At 40.5% G+C, this 26,789-nt stretch overlaps 1 protein-coding gene across 1 annotated transcript in view; it reads right to left on the minus strand.

Annotated features, from left to right (window-relative positions):
- CDC14A (cell division cycle 14A) overlaps positions 1-26,789 on the minus strand; it is a 1,552,589-nt gene that overhangs the window by 968,340 nt on the left and 557,460 nt on the right. The window contains exon 8 of the mRNA XM_044080231.1: positions 1,093-1,172. Coding sequence (XP_043936166.1) covers positions 1,093-1,172 — 80 coding nt within the window. The remainder of the gene's footprint in view (positions 1-1,092; positions 1,173-26,789) is intronic.

Here is a 26,789-nt window from a genome sequence, read left to right on the forward strand (position 1 = left end):
GGTTGGAAGGTTTGGAGACAAAGCCAGAGAGGCACGATTACGTTGGTTTGGACATGTGCTGAGGAGGGATGCAGAGTATATTGGGAAAAAGATGCTAAGGATGAAGCTACCAGGTAACAGGAAGAGAGGAAGGCCTAAGATAAGGTTTATGGATGTGGTGAGAGAGGACATGCAGGTGGTTGGTGTGACAGAGCAAGATGCAGAGGACAGGAAGAAGTGGAAACAGGTGATCTGCTGTGGCGACCCATAACGGGAACAGCCAAAAGAAGATGATGACTAGTATTACCTTGCCAAATATGCATCTCATGAGATATTTGATAATGTAAACTAAGAGAATTAAATGAAACCACAAAATACAAGTGCCTTCCTGAAATGGTAGAATTCACTCCCCTCATCTTTTCTCCACCAAATGAATTAAAAAAATAAATAAATAAAATGCCCGTTTGTTTGCAAGATGACAAAAACAAAATACTCTTACCCTCTTAAAAATAAATATATGGTTACTTATTAATATTTTTTTAAGCCTGACTTTTAACAAGAGAAGTGAAGATTACCCTACAGCAGCCCTCACTCCTTGGGGCATTTTTTATCTCTTAATACCTGCTGACCTTTTCAGACAAAAAAACATAGTGCTGTGATCCACAAATATGGATAAGCTACATTTTCACAAATCAGAAGCATTTTCTAATTGTTTTCATTCATTTCTGATGTACTGCTGCATACTACTCACTTTAAGACTGGTTTATGTTTATATTTTATGATATACTACCAGCAGACCGTGAACTCTTCCTCACTTTTCCTCATATTAAATGCGTAAATTATTTTGCAGCATAGTGCTTAGTTCCTGCAAATACTTGAAGTGACTTTTACATATGTATTGGCAGGGCACGCAAACTTAACTTGTGTTAATAAAAATAAAATAGCTAAAGTAATTCAGACATTTATTTAGCTTTCTATAAAAGGCATGCACGCAAAATCCATTCAAACCTAGTTTAAAAATGATTTAGTTACAAGAACTAAAATCTTCCACTGCTCGTAAAAGAAACATTACTGCTTCATCAACAAACATGAATGGCAAAGCTAGAAACCTACCTGAATGGCAAATACGGGGGATTTGAACCAGATACAAGTGATCGATACACATCTTCTGGTGTCTTCTTTAAATATATTACCTTGAAAAATCGGAATGTGAAAAAGGATTGTTTACACTAGTGACTTACATTTATGAATATTGTATACATAATATCTGATTTCAGCAACATTCGTACAGAAAAAAACTCTAATGGAAGATGTCATTTGACGAACTCCAACTCTGGTAATTGTATGTTGAGAGGCTACCAGAGTATCAGAACAAATATTATAACTCTGTTCTGATTTTAAATATAAAGTACTATCAGCATTATTCTGTAATACAAAACAAATATTTCCATTTTTACACTATTCAAATGCAACCTACCAGCCTTTTCAAGCAAAGATGGCATAACAGGAATGTCAAGAACCGCCTTTTTTGATTTCATTACCTGGTAAACTGTTCTTATAGATGGTATGTATCTGTGTGAATATTCCTGGTGTGAGGGTGATCACAGAGACAATGACAAATGCAAATGATGTACTTAACCACACAGAAAGTGGTAAAGCAAAAAAGATGAGTTTGAAAATACAAATTCAGTAAAGACGCAGACATAGTACGAGTATTCTAAAAACTAAGCCAACACAGGAATGAAGAAAGGAGATTTTTGCCGATAAGGATAACTGCAATTGGGGATATAGACAATAGGCAAGAGGGGGCTGGGGCTGGAATTTATTGGAGAGCACTGACAAATGAACCAAGGTATTGGGAGCAAACAACTAGAGAGGGAAAGGTAACAGAATGGGAAGAGGACAAGAATTTATTTTGACTGCAAGTTAGAGACTGCCTTCCTTATCAAGGACTGATGGAGTATAGGCAAAGAGAAAGAAAAAGGGGGGGGTCCTAAATGAAAATTTAGTAGAATCTAGAACAGAAGCTGCTATTAAAAAAAAGGAATAATTTGTAGAGCATATAAAATATTACAAGATAAATAGAATCAATCAGAGGAGGCTAGAAAGGATTGGGAAGATTGACTGGATAAGCAATTCATAAAGAAACAATGGGAGGATATGTGTACATCTCCCAAATATGCAACACAATCTAGATGATTTAGTATTTTTGCTTGGAAACGTTTACATAGAAATTTTATGCCCCAAGTAGACTTCAGAGAATTTTTCCTCAGGTAGACAGCAAATGCTGGAGGCGTGACAGGGAAGAAATTGGTACTTGAGAACATTTTCTGGGAGTGTAGTGAGTTGGCAGACTTTAAGGATTCCCTGCGGGATGCATTATCAGAGATGTTGGGTGGGTGGATTTGGTGTGACTAGGGAAATTATTTTTCCAAGCCATGGTACAGAATCAGAATTGCCTAGACATAGAAAGGCCTTGCTGCGTCTAATTATGGTGGCTCCCAACAAAGCAATTACTAGAAAATGGAAATCAAAAGTTAATTCAACTATATAAGAAGTAGTGAATATAGTAACATAAACAACTGGAACTGAGATCTTTAGGAAAAGGGTAGGAGCACACAACATAGGAAACATGGACATTGTGGGAACAATATATACAGGTGAGGTATAAGGTTTAAAAGAAGGCAGGACTTACATGAGTTATGTAATGTTTGACTGAAAACGACTGGGTACAGTGATGTATAATGTCTGCAGCTGGGAGTGCATCAGTATGGTTTGTGACAAAATGCTTGCAACTACGATTGTGTTGGTGCGGTTCGTTTTCATTTATATAAACGTATGATTGTGTATGTTGTAAGTGATGGTTTAATAAAGATGTTTCTTGTTTAAAAAAGGGGCAGGAATTGAATAATTTATGTAATGTTGCTTAGGTTACAGGATATATATAGCAATATGTGTGAAGTATAATGTTTGCTAATGTTAATTTAACACAATTTGATTACTTTTTTATAAATGTATATTTGCCTGTATCACGTGATGATTCAATAAAGTTGTTTAAAAAAAGGACACACGGATGGTATAAATGTAGTACAACAAAGACGTCTATTAGTGGCAATTTTACATATACGGTATAAAACAATTTCATATATCTACTTACTCATACCCTGTCCTTACATAATGGGTAGGTTTAACTTCCTACTGAAGTATACTATGCTCCTACAAGGAGATAAAATTTATTGCACCCAACTTGTTAGTCTTGGAGCCATAGGAAAAACAGTTAATGAAGATGATGCAAGAAACAGGGGACTTTTTATTTATTATATTTATCTATTTACATTTGTTGACCGGGAGTGTCCGACTGGATGTAGGTCCATTTTCAGTGGAGGCCTGGGGAGAAAAGCTCCACAGTTAAAATATACAGACAGTAGTTGCATTGGATTTACATAGCAATTAACAATTTGATCAACATAGCAATTAACAATTACATAGTTATAGATGAAGAACATAGTACATCAGTAGACAACTAGAATCTTTATCATCTGCAAAGTACATAAGACACTAACAACTGTTACAATAAGTAGTTCCTGCTGTATAATACGTAGTTAGGGTTATGAGCATCTGAGCTTGCTATAATCAAGGTAGTTAGTGGGGTGGAAAGAAACCTTAACTTTTATTGCTAGAAAGTAGCAAAACAAATCTAGAATACATATTAATATTGGCCCCTCAAATACATACATACAAAAAAAAACCTCCAAAACTTTCAAGTAAGATTTCAGTTTTTGGAAGGGGATGTCAGGTGCACTGAGGAATTGTAATCATGTACTTCGGTAGCAGCACTGATTAATGTAGCACAAACTTGAAACACAGACTTAAGTAAATCTGAAGGAAAATATTTGGTTGGACAGTAAGACAGACAATTTAGTTTTGTAGTTTATGAAGGTACTGAATGAAATAGGACTTTCTCAAGCAAAATCTGCTTACATTACTCAGTTTGCAATGTATAACCATGGCTAGGAAAGGGACTGGGTTGGCCATTTCCAAGAGGCTGTAGTATCTTTGCTGGACTTCTAAGATGCCTAGACTCCCACTCAAAATGCCTCATCGTGTTTAAAATTGTCTCAAAGAAGTTTCTTCCACGAGTCAGAAAAAAGGGATGTGGCCAGTGAATGAACTTAATCAGTAGCCTCCTCTTCAGAAGGCGGCAACTCCACAGCAACCTTTTGAGGATCAGGAGGAGGGGGCTGGGAAGAAAAGGAAGGAGACTTTAGGACCAAAACAGACTTGAGCAAAGCTTGAAAAATGTACATCTATCTATTCCTTCTCTACAGTAGGAGAAGGAGAAGTTACAAGCTTAGCTTTTTGGTACTGCTTTTGGAGTGATGTCTGCCTGAACCAAACATGCATTTCACATCCCTGACGTACCTCAGCAAGTTTTTACCTGGGATCTCTTCCATAACTAATATCTGAGAAATGTCCTCAGAGATGACAATTCACAGCTCAGCTTTTTCTGTGGATTCCTCAGTTGTAAGGTCCTCTGACACCATACCAGTCTCCGGCGGGGTCTCAGAGGACAACTGAGATGGAATTCAATATCCAGCAGGTTCTGAAACCTAAGTGGGTACTTCAGAATTAGAAAGAGCTGAGCAAGTCTCCTGTCTAGGTCTTTTAAGCTTTTTATTAAGTAGCAGATGTCTGTGGGAAGCAGAATCCATCATGATGGAGTGCATCAAATGTTTGTCATCCAAAAAAGTATTGAGCAAAGAAAAATGGGATCAAAACATCTTCGATAAAAACAATTAGCAAATGGAACAGGCTTAAACAGAAGACACTAGGTCTGAAAGCCTTTGAACAGATTTCCTTACTACACTTCACCTTTTTTTTTTAAAGTGTTTTGCTTATAGGTATAAGTAAGGTTCCCCTAATGAGGCACTTACAAGTTTACTCAAAGCAATGGTACCAATGACCAAACAATCAGTCCAAAGGATATATGACCTGTGTTCAGGCTTGCCATAAGATAGACTAAAGAATTATGTTCATACCTCTGCCTATATGATTTACACAGATGTGCTAAGATCACATGTTGGATGTACAACACTGGAAAGGTAAAACTTTGGTACGCTGGACAGAACTTAGCAGTTGATAACAGATTAAGAAAACTGTAAGTGATCTTAGTCAGGACATTATTGGATACCACTATAGACAAAAGATTAGCTCTTAAGGAAACCCTGCTGGACTTCAAGGCCATTACCAAAGCAACAAACTAGAAAAAAATGGTGCACACGACCTACCCTGACCAAGGCATTTTCTATAGTACCCCTGTTGGGCACTGTAGACAAACACAAGGAATTGGGTATTAACACCCATGTCACCCATTGGATAGCCAGGTGGCTCTCAGACCTTAAGAATTTACAATGGGAAGTCCACTTCCACAAAAAATCTGGTCACTAGCACACTTCCTCAGGGCTGGCCAGTTCCTTTTAGACATTTACTTCTCTGAAGTAAAGGCCAACATCAAGGGCCTCTGGCTGACCAAGTTTTCAGATGAATGCAAACTAAGTGCCAACACTTTTAATTCTTTTTTGCCGAGACCATCCAGTCCCTTCGCCAGTCAGCTTACTACTTCTCCCTCGGCTGTAACCTTAACTAAAGACCCAACTCAACCCTCCTTTAACCTACAACCAACATCTACCTCCCATATTCAAACCCTCTTGAAAAAACTCAAACCAACCACCTTAGCGGCTGACTTACTCCCAGCAAATTACTTACAAATAGCATCTGATGACATAGCCTACCCTGTTTCTATCTTGATCAACCGGACCATCTCTGAAGCTTCTATTCCCTCAATCTGGAAAATCTCTTATATCATCCCTCTCCATAAAGAAGGGTCCTCCACTGACACATCTAACTACAGACCCATAGCTATACTGTCTCCTCTAGCCAAAATCATGGAACGCTGCATTCACAAGCAACTCATTACCCATCTTACTCGAAACAACCTCCTGTCTAACACCCAGCACGGCTTTCGCCCCCATCATAGCACAACCACTGCTCTCCTCTCCTTTGTTGACTTAGTCAACCACAACCGCAATAATAAATTAATATCCTCTGTGCTCTTTCTTGACCTTTCGAAAGCCTTTGACATGGTCAATCACCAACAGTTGCTCCACACACTGGAAACCTTTCACCTCAGCAAATCAACCATAAGTTGGTTTAACGCCTACCTCTCTTGTAGAAAACAGGCGGTTCAGTGGCAAAACAGGCTATCAGACCTACTCCCCACTAACATCGGTGTTCCCCAAGGATCTATTCTTGGTCCCCTTCTTTTTTCCATATTTATAAATGGTCTACACTCTATCATTCCCAAAGCCACCTGCATTCAATATGCAGATGACTCCACCCTGATCTGCTCTGACGTCTCTCTCGCCAAACTCCAAGTCACAAACCAAAACTGCTTTTCCTTAGTTGAAAAATGGTTCTCTGAACTAAAACTTTTACTCAACCCAACCAAAACCAAATTACTTCTATTTTTCCCCACTCCAATTACCTCCCAAGGAAAAGAACCTCCTAATACCAACAACCCAACCTTTCATGTCTCCTCCAACAATGGGACCATAATCGAACCTATCTCCCACACCAAACTACTAGGGGTGACCATAGACCACAAGCTTAAATTTGATACGCATGTCAGCCTGACCATTAAGTCGGTAAACAAGAAACTCGGGTCCATGTATAGAATAAAGTTCTTAACCCCGCACACCAAACTAACTATCGCCCGGACCCACCTCCTCTCCACACTCCTTTATGCCTCCCCGATATTCTCCTTCCTTAACAAGAGAGAGCTCAATAAACTATCTACAACCTATAACCATATAGCCAGATTCATAACAGGAATGCCCTATCGCACCCATCACTGACAAAATCTAAGGACACTGGAATAGTTAGAACTGCCCAACATTCTCAAACTCAACCAACTCACTGAGGCATTTAAAACAATCAACCATCCAGACAAAACCCCCTCACTGAACAAAATACTTACCCCCTACTCCAACCTCACGTCCCTCAGGTCATCCAAAAGTCTACAAGTACAGACCATTAAATCTAACAACTCGGGAGGTGAGGCACTCTATGCCAATTCCATTGGCAAATCCTGGAATGCCCTCCCAAACAACCTAAGACACATGACCTCTCTTCACCAATTCAAAAAACACCTCAACGATCTCCTAAAGTCCCAATGGCTATGCCCTTGCTCTAATCCAGACTAATAGCAAACGTCCCAGGCCCACCGAAGCCTCTACCCAACCCAAAACCTTAAAGGTCCACAATGTAGCCATGTCAGGCCATCTACATAAGTCTGTACCTCTTTTAAACAATATGTATAACCTACTTGCTTGCTTTATTTGCCTATGAATGTATTAATAATTACTTGATCTGCTGATGTTCTGTCTATCTACCTCTGTTCTTTGGAGCTTTTCTCCCCGGGCCTCTACTGAAAATGGACATGTATCCAGCTAGACTAGCCCGGTCAACAAATGTAAAATAAATAAAAATAAAGTGCAGTCAAAGAACTCCCCAAAACAATATCTTCCAAGGAAAGCTGATTCAGACAAATAACTGGAGTCACAGCCACAGTCTAAACTCAGTGTCACGATATGCATAATAGTATCCATTGGGAAAATCATTATCCCTGCAAACTATCATACTAATAGCACACTCCTAAGAGTTGACAGGGGAAAAAGTAACCTGGCCTTTGAACCATCAAGCATATCTACGGCAGCAAGAAAATCATTATATGTTCCGGAACTTATAAGCAAGGATATGGCAAATTGGTCCAAGGAAGTCAACGTTCCACTGTACACAGCCCTCAAAAACCAATCAGAGTAAAAGGCCCCCTTCAATATGTACCTAACCAGGCACATGCAACAAACGGTATGCCCACAAGATCCTCATAAAAAGAATACATGGCATAAATAACATGTTCTACATGAATCATCTCAAAGCTCTAACCCTGTATTTGATATCCCACGAACTGCTAAAGGATGAACTATGCTTGACATACAAGGCATCTTTGGATCCTGCTTTAATATACACAAAACAAACAGCATCAGAATTATATGATCTAGGGACTTAAATCTTGCATGCAAAATAAACAGGACATGTTGGCGGGACATGTGTGTCTCTTCAGACACAACCCTTTCTTTGGAACAGATTTCCTATCCATGTGAAGCAGAACACATCTCTAAACCAATTCAAGCTCAACTTTGACCAGTGGATGGGAAACTGGCAATTCACCCACCTTGTCCGGCACCTATGTCCCTAATGGAAAGAGGCAGCCTGAAAATTGTTAACCACCCAAGCCCTAGCCTACATATACCCCCAAGAATAATCTGAAGGTTCCTAAGCTTCTCAGATACATTTGGGATGCATGGTTAGACTTAAAAAGGCCCTTGTGGTCATTAGCCTAGTATACCCCTACAAAACTATGTGGAAAATAAGATAAGGGTCACCCATCATATGAGCATGCGACTCAAGATACTCTTCTTGAAGAAGGTCAGACCAATTAGTAACACTATTTTCCATATTAAGAACCTCAAGAGAGAAGGACGAGCTGGGAGCATTAGTTACACCAAATTAAGATTCCAAGTGGGAGCCATCGGACTTCTAGGAAGCTTCATATGCAAAACCCGTTAAAATCATTTTACATGAGATTGCATTAAAAAGGGTGACCTAAATGCAGATATGCTGAAATGACCAACAAAAAAATTGAGTGGGAGGAAAGACATGCCATAGTGCAACACTTCTCACAAATAATGTAGAACCGCAAAGTCTTAGCCCTGAATGGGTGCTGGTTCTTTTATTAGCATCAACCAGAAAGCCTCTTCCATTTACTAATATACAATTTTTTTAGTGGCTAGATTTGTTACCTCTACATGTCTTAAGAATCACCTGGGCCATAAGTTAGAGATGTTATGGTCATAATGTGACCTACACCCCCTGATCTTACGCAAGTAGATTCAGTCTGTGTGAAGACAGCGGTAATCGACTCTGGCCATTCCAATAGAAGGGAGAACCCACTGTTGCCTGGGCCAGAAAGGAGTCACCACAATGATTACTGAAGAATCCTTCTGAATCTTCAGAATGACCTGAACATTATTTGAATGAGTGGAAAAGGCAAGTTGTCTTAAGAAAAATGTGAACACCTTGCAATCTGCAGTAGACTATCATAAGAGCTAGACACTTTGTATAAACCATTATAATAGCGGATAGAAAAAAAAACAATGCAGGGTAACTAATGTTCTCCAGAGACAGAAAACCTTTTAAACTTCTGAAATGCGGATTTACGAACAAGCATCTTTTAAATAAAATGTTGCCAAAAAACAAATAGGAAAGTAAAGGATAACAATTAGAACTTTTTTAAACAATAAACCTCTTTATTAAATCACTTATGACATGGGTCAGTCAAACATTTATACAAATAAACCATACTGACATTTTAGTTGTATTATACATCACTTAAAATATATCCAGTCATGTCAGTCAAACATTACATAGCTCGTTCAAATCCTGCCTTCTTTTAAAACTCATTCCTCCTCCAAATTATTATTCTGTATGTACTGTTCCCATTATTCACTTTTTTACTATGTTATTTGTTCCTACCCTTTTCTAAAGATCCCATTTCCAGTTGTTTTATCTGTTACTTTATTCACTACTTCTAGTACATTTGGTTTAGCTTTTGATTTCCATTTTCTAGTCATTGCTTTTTTGGCAGCCACCATAATTAGACTAAGCAAGGCCTTACTATGTCTAGGCATGTTGATTCTGTATCATAGCTCAAAAAAATCTTTTCCTAATTTATACCAATTTGATCACCCAGTATTTCTGACAAGAGTAGTCTGCCGGGAATTTTTAGTCTACTAACTCATTACAACTCCCAAAACATATGTTCCCAATTACCTCTTTCTTCCTCAACAACCACCATTTGTCAACTTTCTGAGGAACGATTCTTTAGAGTCTATTTGGGGGTATAAAAATACCAGTCACTTCCAAGCAATGATCCTAAATCTTCTAGACTTTGCTTCATATTCTTGAGTCATACATATATCTCCCTATTGTTCCTCTGTGAATTGCTCATCAAATCTCTCTTCACAATCCTAACCTCTTATGTTTGACTCTTGTAGTTATTATAGCAATAACCCACGCCTGGGTGTGGGTAATGCTAAATTTACCCATGGTTGGCGTGGTTTGGTCGCCCGAGGGACCAAACAAAGCCAACCGTGGGTAAATTTAGCATTACCCACACCCAGAAGTGGGTTATTGCTATTATACCATGACATTATTTAAGAAAAGAAACTATTACTTTTCTTAAATAATGGCATAGTATAATGCCTGTTTGCTGCCCTTCCGCAGATGTCTGGCATCCGCGGCAGTTCTGATGTAGAGCTGTGGGCAAAAGCAACGGAGAAAGCAAGATCTCCGTTGCTTTTTGTTAGTGTTTCGCTATGTTAAATGAGTTTAACATAGCGAAACACTAAAAAAAAGCAACAGAGATCTTGCTTTCTCCGTAAACACTGTCTCGCTATGTTAAATGGGTTTAACATAGCGAGACAGCTTTAAAATAAGCAACAGAGATCTCCATTGCTTATTTTAAAAGCTGTCTCTCTATGTTAAACCCATTTAACATAGCGAGACAGTGTTTTAAAAAAACGAGTTATACTAATGGAAAAAAGTCCAGGTGACCGGACCTTTTTCCATTAGTATAACTCTGTTTACAACGTGCACGCTAGCCACTCAGCATGCACGTTTTGGGGGGGGTCATGGTATAATATACAATATTTTATATGCTCTACTAATTACCCCTTTAACAACAGCTTCTGTTCTAGATTCTACTAAAACCCTACCAGTGCTGATCTCTTGCTTAGGTTCCCCAAATTTCTTTCTTTCTGCCTATACTCCAATATCATTCCTTGATAGGGATGGTACTCTGTAGCCTGCAGTACAAATACATTCTTGGCCTCCTCTCATTCTATTACCTTTTCCTCTCAATTTGTTCCCAATACCTTGGTTCCTTTGCCAGCTTCCCCCAGTAAATTCCAGCTCCTCGTCTATTGTCTGTTGCCCTAATTTCAGTCACCGTTATCGACAGAATCTTTTCTCCATTCCTGTGTTGGCTTAGTTCTTTAATACTTTGTGGTAACTTATGAATATAATGTTCTATGTGATTACTGTTATACTCAAGGATCTGCATTCAAAATCGCAGTCTCTCCTCGTTCCTTCAGCTTCCCCGTTGCATACTCATCCCTTTCCACTTTAAGTTATAGCTTTCTGCTTGTGTTATGCGTAGAAGCCTTAACTGTGTAGTTCTGAAATACTCCTTGAAATCCAGTAATCCCAAACCAACTTATTCAAATGCAAAATCAACTTATCCCACTTGACACTTGCTGTCTTCCCCTGCCAGATAAAATCCTACAATTCTGTTAAATACTATCCACAACTTCTCCTCTGGTTAATAAAAACATGCCTGACCTGTGTATAAAACTAAAGCGACTAATGCATTTTGACTGCTTGTATCTTGCTATCCATACTCATAAAACAGAGCTTCTAACTTCTCAGTTTTTGAATTACCTTTTGTTTAGTTTCTTCCAACATATTAACTGACATAACAGAATCTTTTATAATGCATACTACTAAGTGCTTCATTTTATCATGTCCTCATAATATGGATACCTCTGAACCAACTCTTGTGTGGGTACACAGTTTACAACTATTGTCTGTCTTATTTTCATTCATTCTGCATCACAAAAAGACTTGAAACTGTCTCAAAATGTTCCACAACACTGAAATGTCCTTTACTGGTTTTATCAGGTACAAAGTAATATCTGCAAACAAAGCAAGCTTTTCTCGACTACCATACCAAATATATCCTTGAACTTCACTGCTCCTTACTTCCTTTGACAATGGTTCTAAGCAGAACGCAAACAAAGGGGAAAGAGGACACCCCTGCCTCATTTTTTTGCTCAAACAGAACAGATGAGAGAGGAACTTTAATTTTCACCTCCAATCCCTCATATATCTTCCTGTTCAACCTTATAATTTTATCAGGGAATGCAAATGCTTCCATTACCCTGCTCATAAAGTCAAATGCTTTTTCTGCATCAAGACCCACCAGCAGCAAAATTTTCTTACATTCTGCTTCCCTCTGGATCACTGTTCTATTAATATTGTCAAATGTTTGCGTCCCTGCCACAAAACCACACTGATCCATATCCATCAATTTTGACACCACCTTTGCCATTCTTTTAGCAATTATAGACAAACACTTTATAACTGAAAAAATGTGGTTGTGAGGTGGAGTTCAGGGAAGAGTTAAGACAGGCACTGGGTGGCAGTGAAGAGTTACCGAATAGCTTGGTAACTACAGCAGAGCTAGCAAGGGAGATTGTTAGAAAGGTGCTTGGTGTGACATCTGGGCAGAGGAAGGAGGACAAGGAGACTTGGTGGTGGAATGAGGAAGTACAGGAGAGTAGAGAGAGAAAGAAGCTGGTGATGTAGTGGGATTGTCAGAGAGATGAAGAAAGTAGACAGGAGTACAAGGAGATGAGGTGCATGGCAAAGAGAGAGAGGTGGCTAAGGATAAGGCACATGAAGAGTTGTATGAAAGGATGGACACTAAGGAGGGACAAAAGGAACTATACCAACTGGCTAGATACAGGGACCGAGCTTAGTTTAAGATGTGCAGCAGTAAGGGTGATGAAGGATAATGAAGGAAATGTACTCACAAACAAGAAGAGTGGGTTGAGCAGATAGAAAGAGTACTTTGAGGGGCTGATAATTAAGAGAAAGAATGAGAGAGAGAAGGTTGGATGATGTGGGGATAGTGAATCAGGAAGTGCAACGGATTAGCAAGGAAGAAGTAAGGCTAACTATGAAGAGGATAAAGAATGGAAAGGCTGTTGGTCCAGATGACATACGTCAGAAGATGCCTGAGGAATGGATAAAAAGTGTTTGGGTAACTATTAAGAATAAGGGTGATGTGCAGAGCTGTAGTAACTACAGAGGGATAAAATGGATCAGTCACACCATGAAGTTATGGGAAAGAGTAGTGGAAGCAAGGTTAAGAAGGGAGGCTATGATTAGTGATCAGCACTATACTTTCATGCCAAGAAAGAGCACTACAGTTGCGATGTTTGCTCTGAGAGTGTTGATGGAGAAGTACAGAGAAGATCAGAAGGAGTTGTAATGTGTCTCTGTAGACTTAGAAAAAGTATATGACAAGGTGCTTACAGAGGAGTTGTGGTACTGTATGAGGAAGTCAGGAGTGGCAGAGAAGTATGTAAGAGTGGTACAGGATATGTACTAGAGTAGTGTGACAATGGTGAGGTCTGCAGTGGGAGTGACTGATGCGTTTAAGGTGGAGGTGGGATTACATCAAGGATCAGCTCTGACGGCACTTTCTTATTTGAAATGGTGATGGACAGGTTGACAGAGGAGATCAGACAGGAGTCCCCGTGGACTATGATGTTTGCAGATAACATTGTGATCTGTAATGAGAGTAGGGAACAGGTTGAGGAGACCCTGGAGAGGTGGAGATATGCTTTAGAGAGGAGAGGAATGAAGGTTAGTGTGAATGGAGAGTGAGGACAGAGGAATGAGGAGAATGCAGGGAGTAGAGTTGGAAAAGGTGGAGGAGTTTAACTACATGGGATCAACAGTTAAGAGTAATGGCGAGTGTGGGAGAGGTGAAGAAGAGTACAGGCAGGGTGGAATGGGTGGAGAAGAGTGTCAGGAGTGATTTGTGACAGACGAGTTACCAGTAAGAGTGAAAGGGAAGGTCTACAAGAGGGTAGTGAGACCAGCTATGTTGTATGGGTTAGAGACAGTGGCACTAATAAAAAGGCAAGAGTCAGAGCTGGATGTGGCAGAGTAAAAGATGTTAAGATTTGCACTGGGTGTGATGAAAGTAGACAGGATTACGAAGTAAACTAGAGGGTCAGCCCAGGTTGGACAGTTTGGAGAGAAAGCCAGAGAGGCGAGATTGCATTGGTTTGGACATGTGCTGAGGAGGGATGCTGGGTATATTGGGAAAAGCATACTAAGGATGAACCTGCCAGGTAAGAGGAAAAGCGGAAGGCCTAAAATAAGGTTTATGGATGTGGTAAGAGGACATGCAGGTGGGTTGGTGTGACAGAGCAAGATGCAGACAAGAAGAAATGGAAACAGATGATCCAGAGTGGTGACCCCTAATGGTAACAGCCAAAAGAAAAAGAAGACAAACACTTTATAAATTATGGATTAGAATTATATAATAGGCCTATATAAAGCTGGATCTCATGTGCCTTTTACCAGATTTAGGTATTACAACCACCACCTCTTTTCTTCCAGGATGTTGGTACTTCCCCTCCTTTTAAAATACTGTTAAAACCTTCCAGATTTTTATCTGTTTTTTTTCCCTCCTAGCTTCCAACTTCCACAGTAATACTATCTATTCCTGTAGATTGGTTACACATCACCATTTTTTTTTATCTCATCTCCACCCATCCTGTTACTAATTTTTAGTAATTGAGCTATATCTACCTCCAACCTTGGCATATGCAATTCTTCCATAAAAATTTCCATTTGTAATTTTTCCTGATTTTCATAATTCGCTGCTTTCTACAGATGTTAATCGAATTTCCAAAATATTTCTAGTACCTCTACAGGATCTTTGGTAATTTTCCTTGTTATGGGCTCCCTAAGCTTGGCAACAACCCCTTCTACTTTGTTGCCCAAGTTGTTGTGCTAAAAGTTCTTGCTCTATGGAGTTATCAAAGAGCAGTTCCTTAATAGAAGTTTTTCCAAACTCGTGCATATTATCGAGGTAATCCCTTATTTTCTGTTTAGCATTCTGCAATTGTTCCTTGTTCTGTGAGATTCCCCCTATTCTGCAATACTTTAACCTTTGTCAGTCTCTCTAATTTGTTACTTCTTAACCATCTCTCTTCTCTGTTATTTCCACCATTTTTAAACTCCACTTTAAGTTTACTCCATTTCCCTAGCTATATTTTCACAATAAATTTCTTTCTCTAATAACTCCTGAATAATTTCCACTACTCATTCCTTAAATTTTTTTAACAGATAGGTGGGAAAGCCCTGGTGCATCATTTTCATTACTCCACATTTTTATTTTAATTATTGGCATGTGATCTCAAACAGTTATTGTATGCATACAAAAACTTTCAATTAAATGCACATGCTCCTGTCTAGCCCAGTTTCTGCACCTTGGGGAATAGGTAAATTCACTCCAAACTCCTACTACTGAATTCAGGTCTATATCACAATGTCGAACTAACAGACGTTCGAACGTTGTAATATTAAACCGTAAAGTCCGAAACCCAATAATAACGAAAACACAGAACAGCGATTTTATTTTTCCCCAGGGGAAAAAAAATTGCTTTTCTGTGACAAAAAAAAATTTAAACCTTAAACTAACGTGGGGGGGGGGCTTTGCCCCCCACATCCCTCCTACTTAAATATACCAACTCCGAGATCGCACCACAGTGGAGGAAATAGCAAAGCCCCGAAAACGGCCCACCAATTTTTTTCCCCTGGGAAAAAAGTGTGTGCAGTGGCTTTGCTATTTTTGAATTTTGGGTTCGATATTACTTTGCAATACAGACCCATTGAATTCACATCTTTCATAACAGATATTTTCATGAACTACTTCAAAAATCTACTCTGTTAGATTTTCTCTTCTGGGCCCCCAGATACATCCTCACTGCTGTAAATCAAATTCCAGTCCCCACCTATAAGTAATATTCCCTGCTGAAAGCGGATTACCTCCAGAAATTTCTTAAGCTCCATTACAGCAATTTTAGGTGGAATAAAAATACATGCCAGTGTAATCAGTCTCTTGCCAGTAGCCCCTTAGTACTATAAATCTACAATGTTTTTCCCCCCTCTTCTTTCACCAATGGAGCTCCTCTTGCAGTTAATATAAGTACTCTGCTTTTTCTTTGTCCCAAATATTCCACTGAATAACCATCTTGAAATCCTGTCTAACAAATTCACGTGCTCACTTCTATCCAAATTTGTCTCCTGTATGTAAGTTCACTTCTTTTCTTTTTTGTACATATCCAACAGACCAATTACATTTAAAGCTAATACAGAAAGGGTTTTCATTATGTTATGTTCTTATTCCCACCTGTTATGCTTAACTGCTTTTTTAATGTCTAGTTTTAGATTTTGTTACATGGATACACTAATGTTTGGCAGGTTGATCTTTTATACAGCTTTTATTGTGATATCCATTTGAAATTACTCCAAATCTTACAAAACTTTGTTTTAGCGAAAACCATGAAAAGAAATACTCACAGAACACCATTAAAACCTATTAACTTAATACTAACACTAAAAACTATATAAATCAAATACTGAAGTTTAACCCTCCTAGAAGGAACTGTCAGACTGACAGCTGCACTCCGACTTGGATTAACCTATAATGAAAGTTATACATACACTAAGACATATCGGTACAGCCTGGGCTTCTACTTCCACTAAAATCATTTTTTCTTGTATCAAGGTCTTTTTTTTTCAACATTGCAGTGCCTACATTCCTGAAAACGAAATAAGGAAATAAACAGGAGTACCTGTTTACTTTAGTATCCTTATTACACACAAAACTGAGAAAGCTTCTCAGCATGCAGTTTATCTCATGCATTATAAAATAACTACTGTTAAGAACATAAATTTTTTTAGTTTTCTTCCTCTTCCCCGCTCTTAAATGTTCTTCCAAACATAAATGACATGACGTAGGACGTATGTTTTGGAGTCCCCTACAAAGTCAAGGAATACCAACATTTCCAGGTTTTCTTGTTCTGTCATGTTTCATAAAAAAGATGAATGTTTTGAAATCCCACATTTGTCAATATCTGAATTGCTGGGGGGGGGATTGTGCATCTCCATCTCCCAAATCCAGTCTCTGCTTCATGTCCAGCATACTCCTGGTTCTTCTAGTCAACTCTTGTGCTTTTCTCTCTCTCTCAATCAAGTATTTTCCTTTGAAACACTGGAAAAAGGTTTCACTGGCTCAGTCTCTCAGGCTTTATTACCAGAACAATAAGAAGCAGAATCTTCTTGCATTTGACAGCTCACTTTTTGTTGGACAAACTTTTGTATTTCTTCCTCAGCGTGCTCTGCACCAAAAAATGATTGACACTCCAGAAAAGAATATTCTGAAAACAGCTGGATACAGCAGCTTGAATTTCATGCCCAATTCTTGACATTCCCTGATTACTGAAATAAATTTACTCCTCTTCTACCTGGTATAGAGTGAGCAATAGTTTTCCACAAACACTTTCTTCCACTTTTAGTACTTCGTCCTTCTGCCACAAATTTCTCAAAATTAACTTTTTCTGCTGGTAAGATTGCATCTTTTCTATTAAAGGTCTAGACTGCTTTCTCATGATCACGTTTGGAGCACACACACTATGTGCTCTGCTCTTTCAGTTAAGCAATTGGACTGGTATTGCACAGCAGGAGTTATTTGTGTTTCCATAAAATTAATACCGTCTGTTCCTTCCAGTTTCTCTGGTACAGCAGAAAATCTCAGGTTTTCTCCATGTGCTCTGCCCTCTAATTCAATTATTTTTTGAAACTCCTCCTCTTGAAAAGTCACATACTCAGCCAACCTTTTCTTCATTTCACACACTGATTTTTGCAGTTTTATCACCTCAACTGAATATCTGTTTAACGTTTCTTCCATTTTTTCTAGCCTTTTCTTATATGAATTAGTATACTCCATCAATGGCTCATTTATTTTAATTGGCTCAGAGTACATTTGACTTATTTTTTCCTCTAGGTTACTGGACGTCATGTCTTATACCAAAGCTGGAGCCTGCACTGCTTTTTGTTGAACAGCTGAGGAGTTTTTCCCAGTCAGTGTTTTCTCTTCATCTTTTGTGATTGATTTTCTTTCAGGTTCTCTGAATTTTTTTTAGCTAGTAAGTGCACTGCCTGGATGCCAGTTATTGAAATTTACCCTAAGACAAGCTCACTGACTCTCTTTTCTGAGTTTGTTTTCACACTGGGAGAAATTTTGCTGCTACTCAGTGTGCAGCCAACTTGGGAGTCATAAGAAGCAAAAGTTATTAAAAGCAATATTGAATAAAAAAACATTCTCCGAAAAGAGGAACAGGGAGAGCTAACACTCCCAGGGAGATGGACCAACAGAAAGGGGAATCCACTACTTTTCGGAAATCACCTGCTACAGCTTTTCAAATGAACGTTTGCCAGCAGCTCAATATGACTTGTTTATTTTGCTTTTAAAAAAAGGTAGTAGAGGGAGTATTAAATCCCTTGGCCAAATTGGAGAGGAAGGCTAAAAAATGTGAAGCCATTAATCATTATACAGTCCTCATCCCACATCAAAAGGACCTCTACAACAGATGGTACAAAACTAACTCTCTATCCAAGAGAGAATTTAAAACTTCATTTTAACATCTTCTGGAAGGTTTTGAGAAAACAATCAAGCTAATTTCCTCAAAACAGTTTCAGTAGCAACAGTTCTGACAATTATATCATAAAAATAAAACATGTTTCATGTACTGGATAGCAACCTGAGGCACAGAAACAACCAAATTACCCTTAAGCCAATTTCTCCTCATGAGAAGACACAAATGCCAGAAAATGCCAAAACACATTTCTTGCATTTTCAGAAAGGCAAGAACAAACATATGAGCTTGACAGCTGAGAAGTCTAAAAGCAAGGTTGCAGAATAATATACTTTTTACTCAAATCTATCAAAAGCCTCCCATTCTTGTCAGAAAGAGAAGGTGCAGTATTAATAAAACATAGAGAGGGAATGGAAATCCTTATGCGGTATTTGCTTCCCACAAGAAATACAATTGTTAACTTTGTCTGACATCGGTCTGAGGCAAGAAAAGTTTCCCCAACGGGGTACTTAGCTTTAAAGAAGACTTCAGTTTCCAAATTTTCGTAATTTCAGGAGCTGGCCGACCGGCACTTGCGAACTGCTTCTGCTTCAGGCACCGCGCGGCAAAACAGACTGAAGAAAATGCCGTTGGCTGTGTCTTGTATACCCCTGTCGCACTGACGTCAGGAAAGAAAGCGACAGCAACCGACGCTGGACCTAGACTTTGGAATTCGGCCGACCGAGGACCTGCCTGACGGCAGGAGAACCCATCTGTTATGACTGCAGCTGTATGCACGATGAACATCAACCAAATTACCCTTAAGCCAATTTCTCCTCATGAGAAGACACAAATGCCAGAAAATGCCAAAACACATTTCTTGCATTTTCAGAAAGGCAAGAACAAACATATGAGCTTGACAGCTGAGAAGTCTAAAAGCAAGGTTGCAGAATAATATACTTTTTACTCAAATCTATCAAAAGCCTCCCATTCTTGTCAGAAAGAGAAGGCGCAGTATTAATAAAATATTTAGCAGTAGCTGGATCTGAATTGGTTGAGTATATAAAAACAAAGGGCTAAGGAACTTTATACAGCCTATCAGCATTTCAGTGGAAAGACTGACTTGTCAAGCAAGTCACATCACAAAAGAACCCTCAAAAAGCAGAAAGAATAGAAGGTAATGGAAATTCCAGTTGCAAAAAAATAATACTTCACAATGGAATGATAAATATCACTGTTTTCACACTGAAAAGTTTCATTTTGAAAATAGACTGCTACTAAACCAGCACAGCTCCTGATGCCAAACAGCAGGACTAAACGCCTCCCAAACACACGTATGCTTGCCCTGGAAGTCAAAGGCAAAAACAACAAGCTGCGACTAAGCCAACACAGTTCCTAATTCCAAGCAGCAGAACTAAACACCTCCAATAAGCAGAGAGGTGAAACTCATCAAAGATAAACTCAGTCAGATAGCCAAACTCACTGAAGCAGGTCTTTTTAAATTCCAAAAACCTGACTGCAGTTGCATATCTATCGGACATCTACATTTATGGTAGGTACAAAACTGTACTATGTCCTTCAAGAATGCAACTGCAGTCATAACATATGGGTTGAATACCATAGCTTAGATGGGGGAGGTAGTATGCTCTAAGAAAAGGATGGTGTAGCTATCAATCCCTGCAGGACTGCCGAAGCAAAGCCTGCTCTGGATCTGGAATATAAAGGGAGATTGTAGTGTTTGGAAAATGTATGCACAGAGCTCCATGTAGCAGCTTCTAGAACGTCTTTTGTAGGCACCCCTCTTAAAAATGCTGTAGAGGTGGCTGTTGCTCTGGTGGAGTGAATAACAGAACCTGATGCAATGTCCAATCCATTTTGAAATTGTCTGTTTGGAGATTGCTTTTCCTTGTACTCCAGGGGCGTAAGCTACAAAAAGCTGATCAGACTTCCTACTGGTCTTGGTTCTGTCCAGGTAGTAGCGAAGTTGTCTGTGTATGTCCAAGGTATGTAACAGTCTTTCCCCTTGGTTCTCAGGACTGGGAAAGAAAGTAGGCAGGTGAATTGCTTGATTTAAAGAAACTCTAGATACCACTTTTGGCATTAAGGTAGGGTTGGTTCGTAAGGAGACCCTGTCTCTGTGAAAAGTTATCAACGGTGGTATTGCCATTAAGGCCTGTAATTCCGAAACCCTTCTTGCTGAGGTAATGGCCAGCAGGAAAGCAGTCTTCCAGGAAAGAAATTGTAAATCCACAGAAGCTGCTGGCTCGAAGGGAGGTAGAGTCAATTTTTCTAGGACAAAATTGAGGTCCCAAGCTGGTACTGGTGCCTTTCTTGGGGGCTTTATATTCTTGATTCCTCTAAGAAATTGCCTTAACAAAGGATGTGAAAACACAGGTGGATCAGTGTTGTATCTAGCTGAGATAGCTGAAGCATTATTTTTATGGAAGAGTATGAGAGTCCGTTTTGTAGCATATCTGCCAAGTATTCCAGAATGAGTGGAATGCTCAAAAGTGATGCATCATGACCCTTGTTGGTATTCCAAATGCTGAATCTCTTCCATTTGGCTGAGTAAGCCTTTCTGGTGGATGTTCTGCGTGCTTCTGTTAGTATCCGCTGAACTTCCTTGGAAAGAGGTAAATTGAGGTTATTCATGGGATTTCCCAAGCTGTTAGCTGTAGCGTCTGGATGTTGGGATGAACTGTCCTGAAGTTGTGTTGAGTCAAAAGTTGGGGCCATTGTGGAAGGGCCCACGTTTTGTGACATATGCTCCGTAGTAGTGGGTACCAGTGTTGTCTTGGCCAGTCTGGAGCTATTAGGATCCCCTTTGGCTGCTCTGCTTTGATCTTTAGTAACACTGTGGTCATCAGTGGCAGAGGTGGAAACGCATAAATTATTAGGGAGCTCCAGCTGAATGAGAGGGCATCTATTTTCCATGCTTGTGGATATGTCCTTGAGCAGAACTTTTGTAAGTGATGATTGAGGTGGGAGGCAAATAGGTCTACGTCCAGCCTGCCCCATGTCGAGGTGAGTCGTATGAAGATGTCTGGATGTAGTCTCCATTCGTGGGGGTCTAGGAAATTCCTGCTTAGACTGTCCGCCAGAACATTGCCCTTGCCTGGAACAAACTGGGATTGTAACTGTATGTTTAGACCCAGTGATTTTTCCCCAAAGATTCATCGTCAGTCTGCAAAGGGGGTAAGAATGAGTGCCCCCCTGCTTGTTTATGTACCACATCACAGTGGTGTTGTCTGTCCGAATTAGTAGGTGGCCTTGTTGAAGTTGTTGCCCAAAGGCCTTGATGGCATGCATTACTGCTAGCATTTCTTTTTGGTTGATATGCAGATGCGTTTCCTTTGGAGACCATTGCCCTTGGATACATCTGCCCTCCATGTGAGCCCCCCATCCAAGGTCTGAGGCATCTGTGGTCATGGTCTGTGTTATCTGAGGTTTTTTGAACGACATACCTGTGTTTGACTGGCTTACTGTGGTCCACCATAGAAATTCCTTTTGAAGACATGGAATGAGTGGAATAATTGCTTCTAGGTTGTTGCTGTGTTGAGACCATAAGCTTTTTAAGTACCATTGAAGCTTTCTCATGTGAAGTCTTGCTAGTGGAACCAGGAGAATGCAGGATGCCATGTAACCCAGGGCCTGTAGGAAACTCCTTGCAGTCATCTGGGTGAGCTTTGCCAAATTTTTGAAGTAATGAGTTAATTTCTTTTGCTTGTCTTCTGTCAGGTAAGCCATTTGGGAGGCTGTGTCTAGTCTGGCTCCTAAAAAGGTTATTTGCTGGGATGGCTGCAGTCTTGACTTTTGAAAGTTGACTGTGTATCCCAGAGCCTGTAGCAAATGTATGACATAATTCAAGTTTTTTGTCAATGTTAGTTTGTTGTCCGCTTGTATGAGGCAATCGTCCAGGTACGGGTAGATTTGAATCCCCTGGAGCCTGCAATGAGCAATTACTGATGCCAGGCATTTTGTGAATACTCTGGGCGCAGTAGATAAGCCAAATGGCAATGCTGAGAATTGATAATGCTCTGGCCCTGCAAGAAATCTGAGGTATCTTCTGCAGCTGTGTCTGATAGGGACATGCAGGTATGCCTCCTTGAGGTCCAGAGTGATCAGCCAAGACCCCTTGCCCAGCATGGGAAGGAGATGCTGTAGAGTCAGCATTTTGAACTTTGGTACTATGAGAAAAGTGTTTAAAGCGGACAAGTCCAGTATTGGTCTCCATTGAGTTTCTTTTCTTGGAACAAGGAACAGTCTTGAATAAAACCCCTGACCTTGTTCTTGTTCTGGAACTTTTTCTATTGCTTTGATCTGAGTAAGCAGAGAAATTTGCTTGATAGCCTCTGCCCTCTGGTTTTGTGGAAGATTTGGCATGCCTTGTTTTCTTGGCAAGGTATGAAAGTGGAACCTGTAACCGTGGTCTATAATGTCCAAAATCCATTTGTCTTTTGTCAGTTTGTGCCAGTTTTTGAAAACAAAGATAGCTTTCCGCCCAAAGGAGCTTCTGTCTGCTCCTTGGTCAGCGGAACTAGAGGCAAGTCATTGAGATTGTCCCTGCGGGGCAGGAGAAACCCCTGTGTCACTTCTTTGGTTTGCTGGTTGCCATTGTCGTCCCCTGTAGGATCCTCTGTATTGTCCTCTTCCTCGGGCACGCCTGTTTTTGCCCCTTTGAAATCTTTCAGGATTAGGAAAGGACCAGTTTTTAGAAGGCCAGTTCCTGCTGAATCTAGGTGGCTGAACCTGGAGGAAATCTTTGACTGTCTGAACTGACTTGGCTTTTTCCTCAATGGACTTGAACACATCTTCAGCATTAGCACCAAAAAGCTTGTTCTTTTCCAAGGGTGCGTCAAGAAGTTTTGCCTTAACATGATATGGTAAAGGTTGTTCTTTTAACCATGCATGTCTACGAATGACCGCCCCTGTCATAGCTGCCCTACATGAAGCCTCCAATGCATCATATCCACACTGTAGAAAGTGATTGCTAACCTGCTGAGAATTATGCACAGCCTCCTGCAAAGACTTCCAATCTAGAGGTTCAGGAGAGGCTAATTTTTTCTGTAAATCATCTAACAAGAAATCCTGATATTGAAACATGTGAAAGAGACAATTGAGAGCTCTCATAGATAAAGTAGTGGAGGTGTAAACCTTCTTACCCCATCTCTCTAAGGACCTTGCTTCCCTGTTGGAAGGCAAAGGGTTTTTGGAGGTGGTAGCTGAAACCCCTTTAGGCCCCTGGGAGATTGTTTCTAAATCAACAGCATGGGCCCTAAAGAAATGAGAATGTGTTTCTGGGACCCTATAGTATCTGTCAGGCTTGACAGGAGCAGGAGGCAGAGTATCAGGGGTAACACTGGAGTCAGAGTATAAATAATCCAAAACATTAAGCACAGGAGGTATAGCTAAGGGTCTGTGTTGGGGCTTTTTAAGGAAGGTTCTAAGGCGCTTTCTGGAATCAGAAAATTCTTGGCCTTGCCACTTAAAATGCTCCCTCATGGAATGCAGAACTTCCCCAAAAGAAATATCTTCAGGAGGAGAGGCCGAGGGAATGGAGTCCTCTGCATCTGAATCCTCATAGGTGTGGAAGGGCTCTTCCTGGCTTTCGGAGTGAACAGAGTCCTCAATCTTCATCTGAAGGAATTGGTTCAGAGGGTTCAACCCTGGGCCTCTTATCAGGAGGAGGCTGGGATCCTCTCTCAGGATGGGCCTGGGAACCTCTGATCAGTGGGATCCTCTCCCAGGATGGGCCTGGGAACCTCTGATCAGGGAAATTAAATCTGCGGCCATAGACATGATTTGAGTTTCAGGAGTAGGCTGAGGTAAGGTTTTAGCAGTAAGATGCTTGGACTTGCTGGCTGCCTTAGCACGTGTGTAGGCCTTGATAGACATGGACATGGGAGGCCTAGCTGCTCCACGTGCAGGAGTAACCTTATCAACAGCAATGGTTTCGGGCATTTCCTCGGTTTCAGTATCCGGAGGAAAATCAATAAGTGGCCTCCGGTATCGGAGGTATCGGTAATGCGGTGTCTTCGGTTCGGAGCGGTGGAATAACCACCTCAGAGGGAACCGGGGCACTCGCGGTTAGCTTTGGCGTGGTGTCGGAGGAAGATGCGGGCCGAGGATGTCTGTCCCGGTCTTTTCGTTTCATAGGAGTCTGTGTTGTCGGTAGTTCCGACGGCATGGTATAATCAAATTTTTCGCCGAAAAAGTCTTCAGCGAACTCCGCCCGGCGCCTGAGTGTGCGCTTATTGAAGCGAGCACAGGCGGCACAGGCCGAGACGTCGTGGTCTGGGCCAAGGCAAGGGAGGCAGTAAGAGTGGAAATCCTTATGAGGTATTTGTTTACCACAAGACAAACAATTATTTACTTTTTCAGTAATTTCTGACATCAGCTGAGGCAAGAAAAGGTCCCCAACGGGGTACTTAGCTTTTTTGATGACTTCGGTTTCGAAAAATACAGGAGCTGACCGACCAGCACTTGTGAACTGCTTCTGCTTCGGGCACCGCGCGGCAAGAAAGACTGAAGAAGATGGCGTCGGCTGATGCTTATATACTCCAGCCGCTCTGACGTCGGAGAGAGATGCGACATCAGCAGACGTCGGACCCAGACTTTGGAATCCGGCCGACCGAGGGCTGCCGGAGGCAGGACAACCCATATGTTATGACTGCAGTTGCATTCTTGAAGGACATCTGGCCAAAGCCACATTCTCCTCAGAAAACATATAAAAGTGGTTGAAAATGCCCAAAAGTTACTAATAACCTGTAGAAATGCACTGGAAGCCAGCTGGTCCATTCAACAGAAGTTTAATTTAAAATGCAAACTAACACAGTAGTTACAAAAGCACATCAAGCACATAAATGTTGTAAAAACAGTTCCCCTTACGTTTTCATCTTACAAATTTCATCAGAAAGGCATGTACTGTCCCAAAAAAACATGTTAAATAACTTTTCAAATGGAAATTAACCAATAAGAAGCATTGATCAATTCTCCTCAGAATCAGATACAGAAATCTGTGGAAACAAAAGAAACTGTCCCTTCAAAATCATTTAGAGGTTCAAGCACTTGAATATCTTTGGAAAATAAAGAATCCATTTTCCCTTTACCAGAAATGGACAAATAGAAAGGGTCAAGAGCCTGCACCAATCCCTTAGCTAAGGCCAAACAATAACGTCTGTCCAGAGAAACTGAGACAGAAGACAGCATATGGTTCAAGCTGTTCTTTCTGACATGAATATTTTAAGAAACAGACCTAGTATTGCTGACAAAGACCCCCCACGTGATGAGCAACACTTTCTGATGAGAGCGGTATTCTCTGCTCCTTTTCCCAAGACAGATGTGAATGCTTCTCCGTTGCCCAACAAGGGTGCTCCAAAAGCCACAGAGGATGCATCTAACCTCCAGTCAATGGTGGTTGTAAGGACTACACCAGTGAGATGCAAGAAAAAGATGACAGGTGCAAAGAATCACCTTTGTACACATTGCCAAGGAGGCATTTTAGTGGCTTGCTGTGGCAGCAAAGGCTGTTTTAACAATTTTCTTTTTTGGGCTAGAAGAAATAACTAAGGACCCTGAAGACTACATGGTGGTCAAGCCAAAAAAGGTACCCGTTTCCTAGGGAAGCCTAGCAGCAAGTTGCAAAACACGCAAGTTGCAAAATCTATTTCCACATAAAAAAGCACGTTCAACACTTACTCCACCCCCAAACGCAAAACAGCTTTTACAACAGAAAAAGTAGTTTTAAGTTTTTAACTACCTTTTACACAAAAGTAAAAAAAGTAATGCTCCCGTTTAAACGTAATTAAAAGTCATGTTACAGTCATTAGAAAAAGTACAGTTGGGTACACTTACCATAAATGTAGATGTTCAAGTGTATTCACTGTTGCAGTCATCACACTTGGGTTATCTGCCTGCAGATAGCCAGCCCTCAGTCAGCCCGAATACCAGTGTCTTACTATTTGTGTCGGATGCCGTCACTTCTTCCATGACGTCAGGTCATCACTTCTTCCATGACGTCAGGTCATCAGGGGTATAAAACAGGCAGCAGACACCATTACATCAGTTTCTCTTGCCCCAAATGTCAGGAGCCCCCAAAATAGGGAGCTGGTACATGGTGGGGACCACCACCAGTAAAAAGTAAATACCAATGCCATTAGGAATGGCCATAGAGAGGAGAGGTATAAAGACAGAGAAAGTCAGGGGGCTGGAGGGAGGGAAACCAGGACTGCAACAGTGAATACACTCGAGCATCTACATTTATGGTAAGTGTACACAACTGTACTATGTTCTTTGTGTTTCACTGTTGCAGTCATCACACTTGGGTTGATTCCCAAAGCTGAAGACGGGTGGAGGCAGTCAAGAAGAGTTAGGGCTGACTAGTAGGCCTTGCAAGACTGCAGTAGCAAA

The sequence above is a fragment of the Protopterus annectens genome, chromosome 8.part0 (assembly GCF_019279795.1).
Source record: "Protopterus annectens isolate FY-2018-M chromosome 8.part0, PAN1.0, whole genome shotgun sequence".
Classification (NCBI taxonomy): domain Eukaryota; kingdom Metazoa; phylum Chordata; order Ceratodontiformes; family Protopteridae; genus Protopterus; species Protopterus annectens.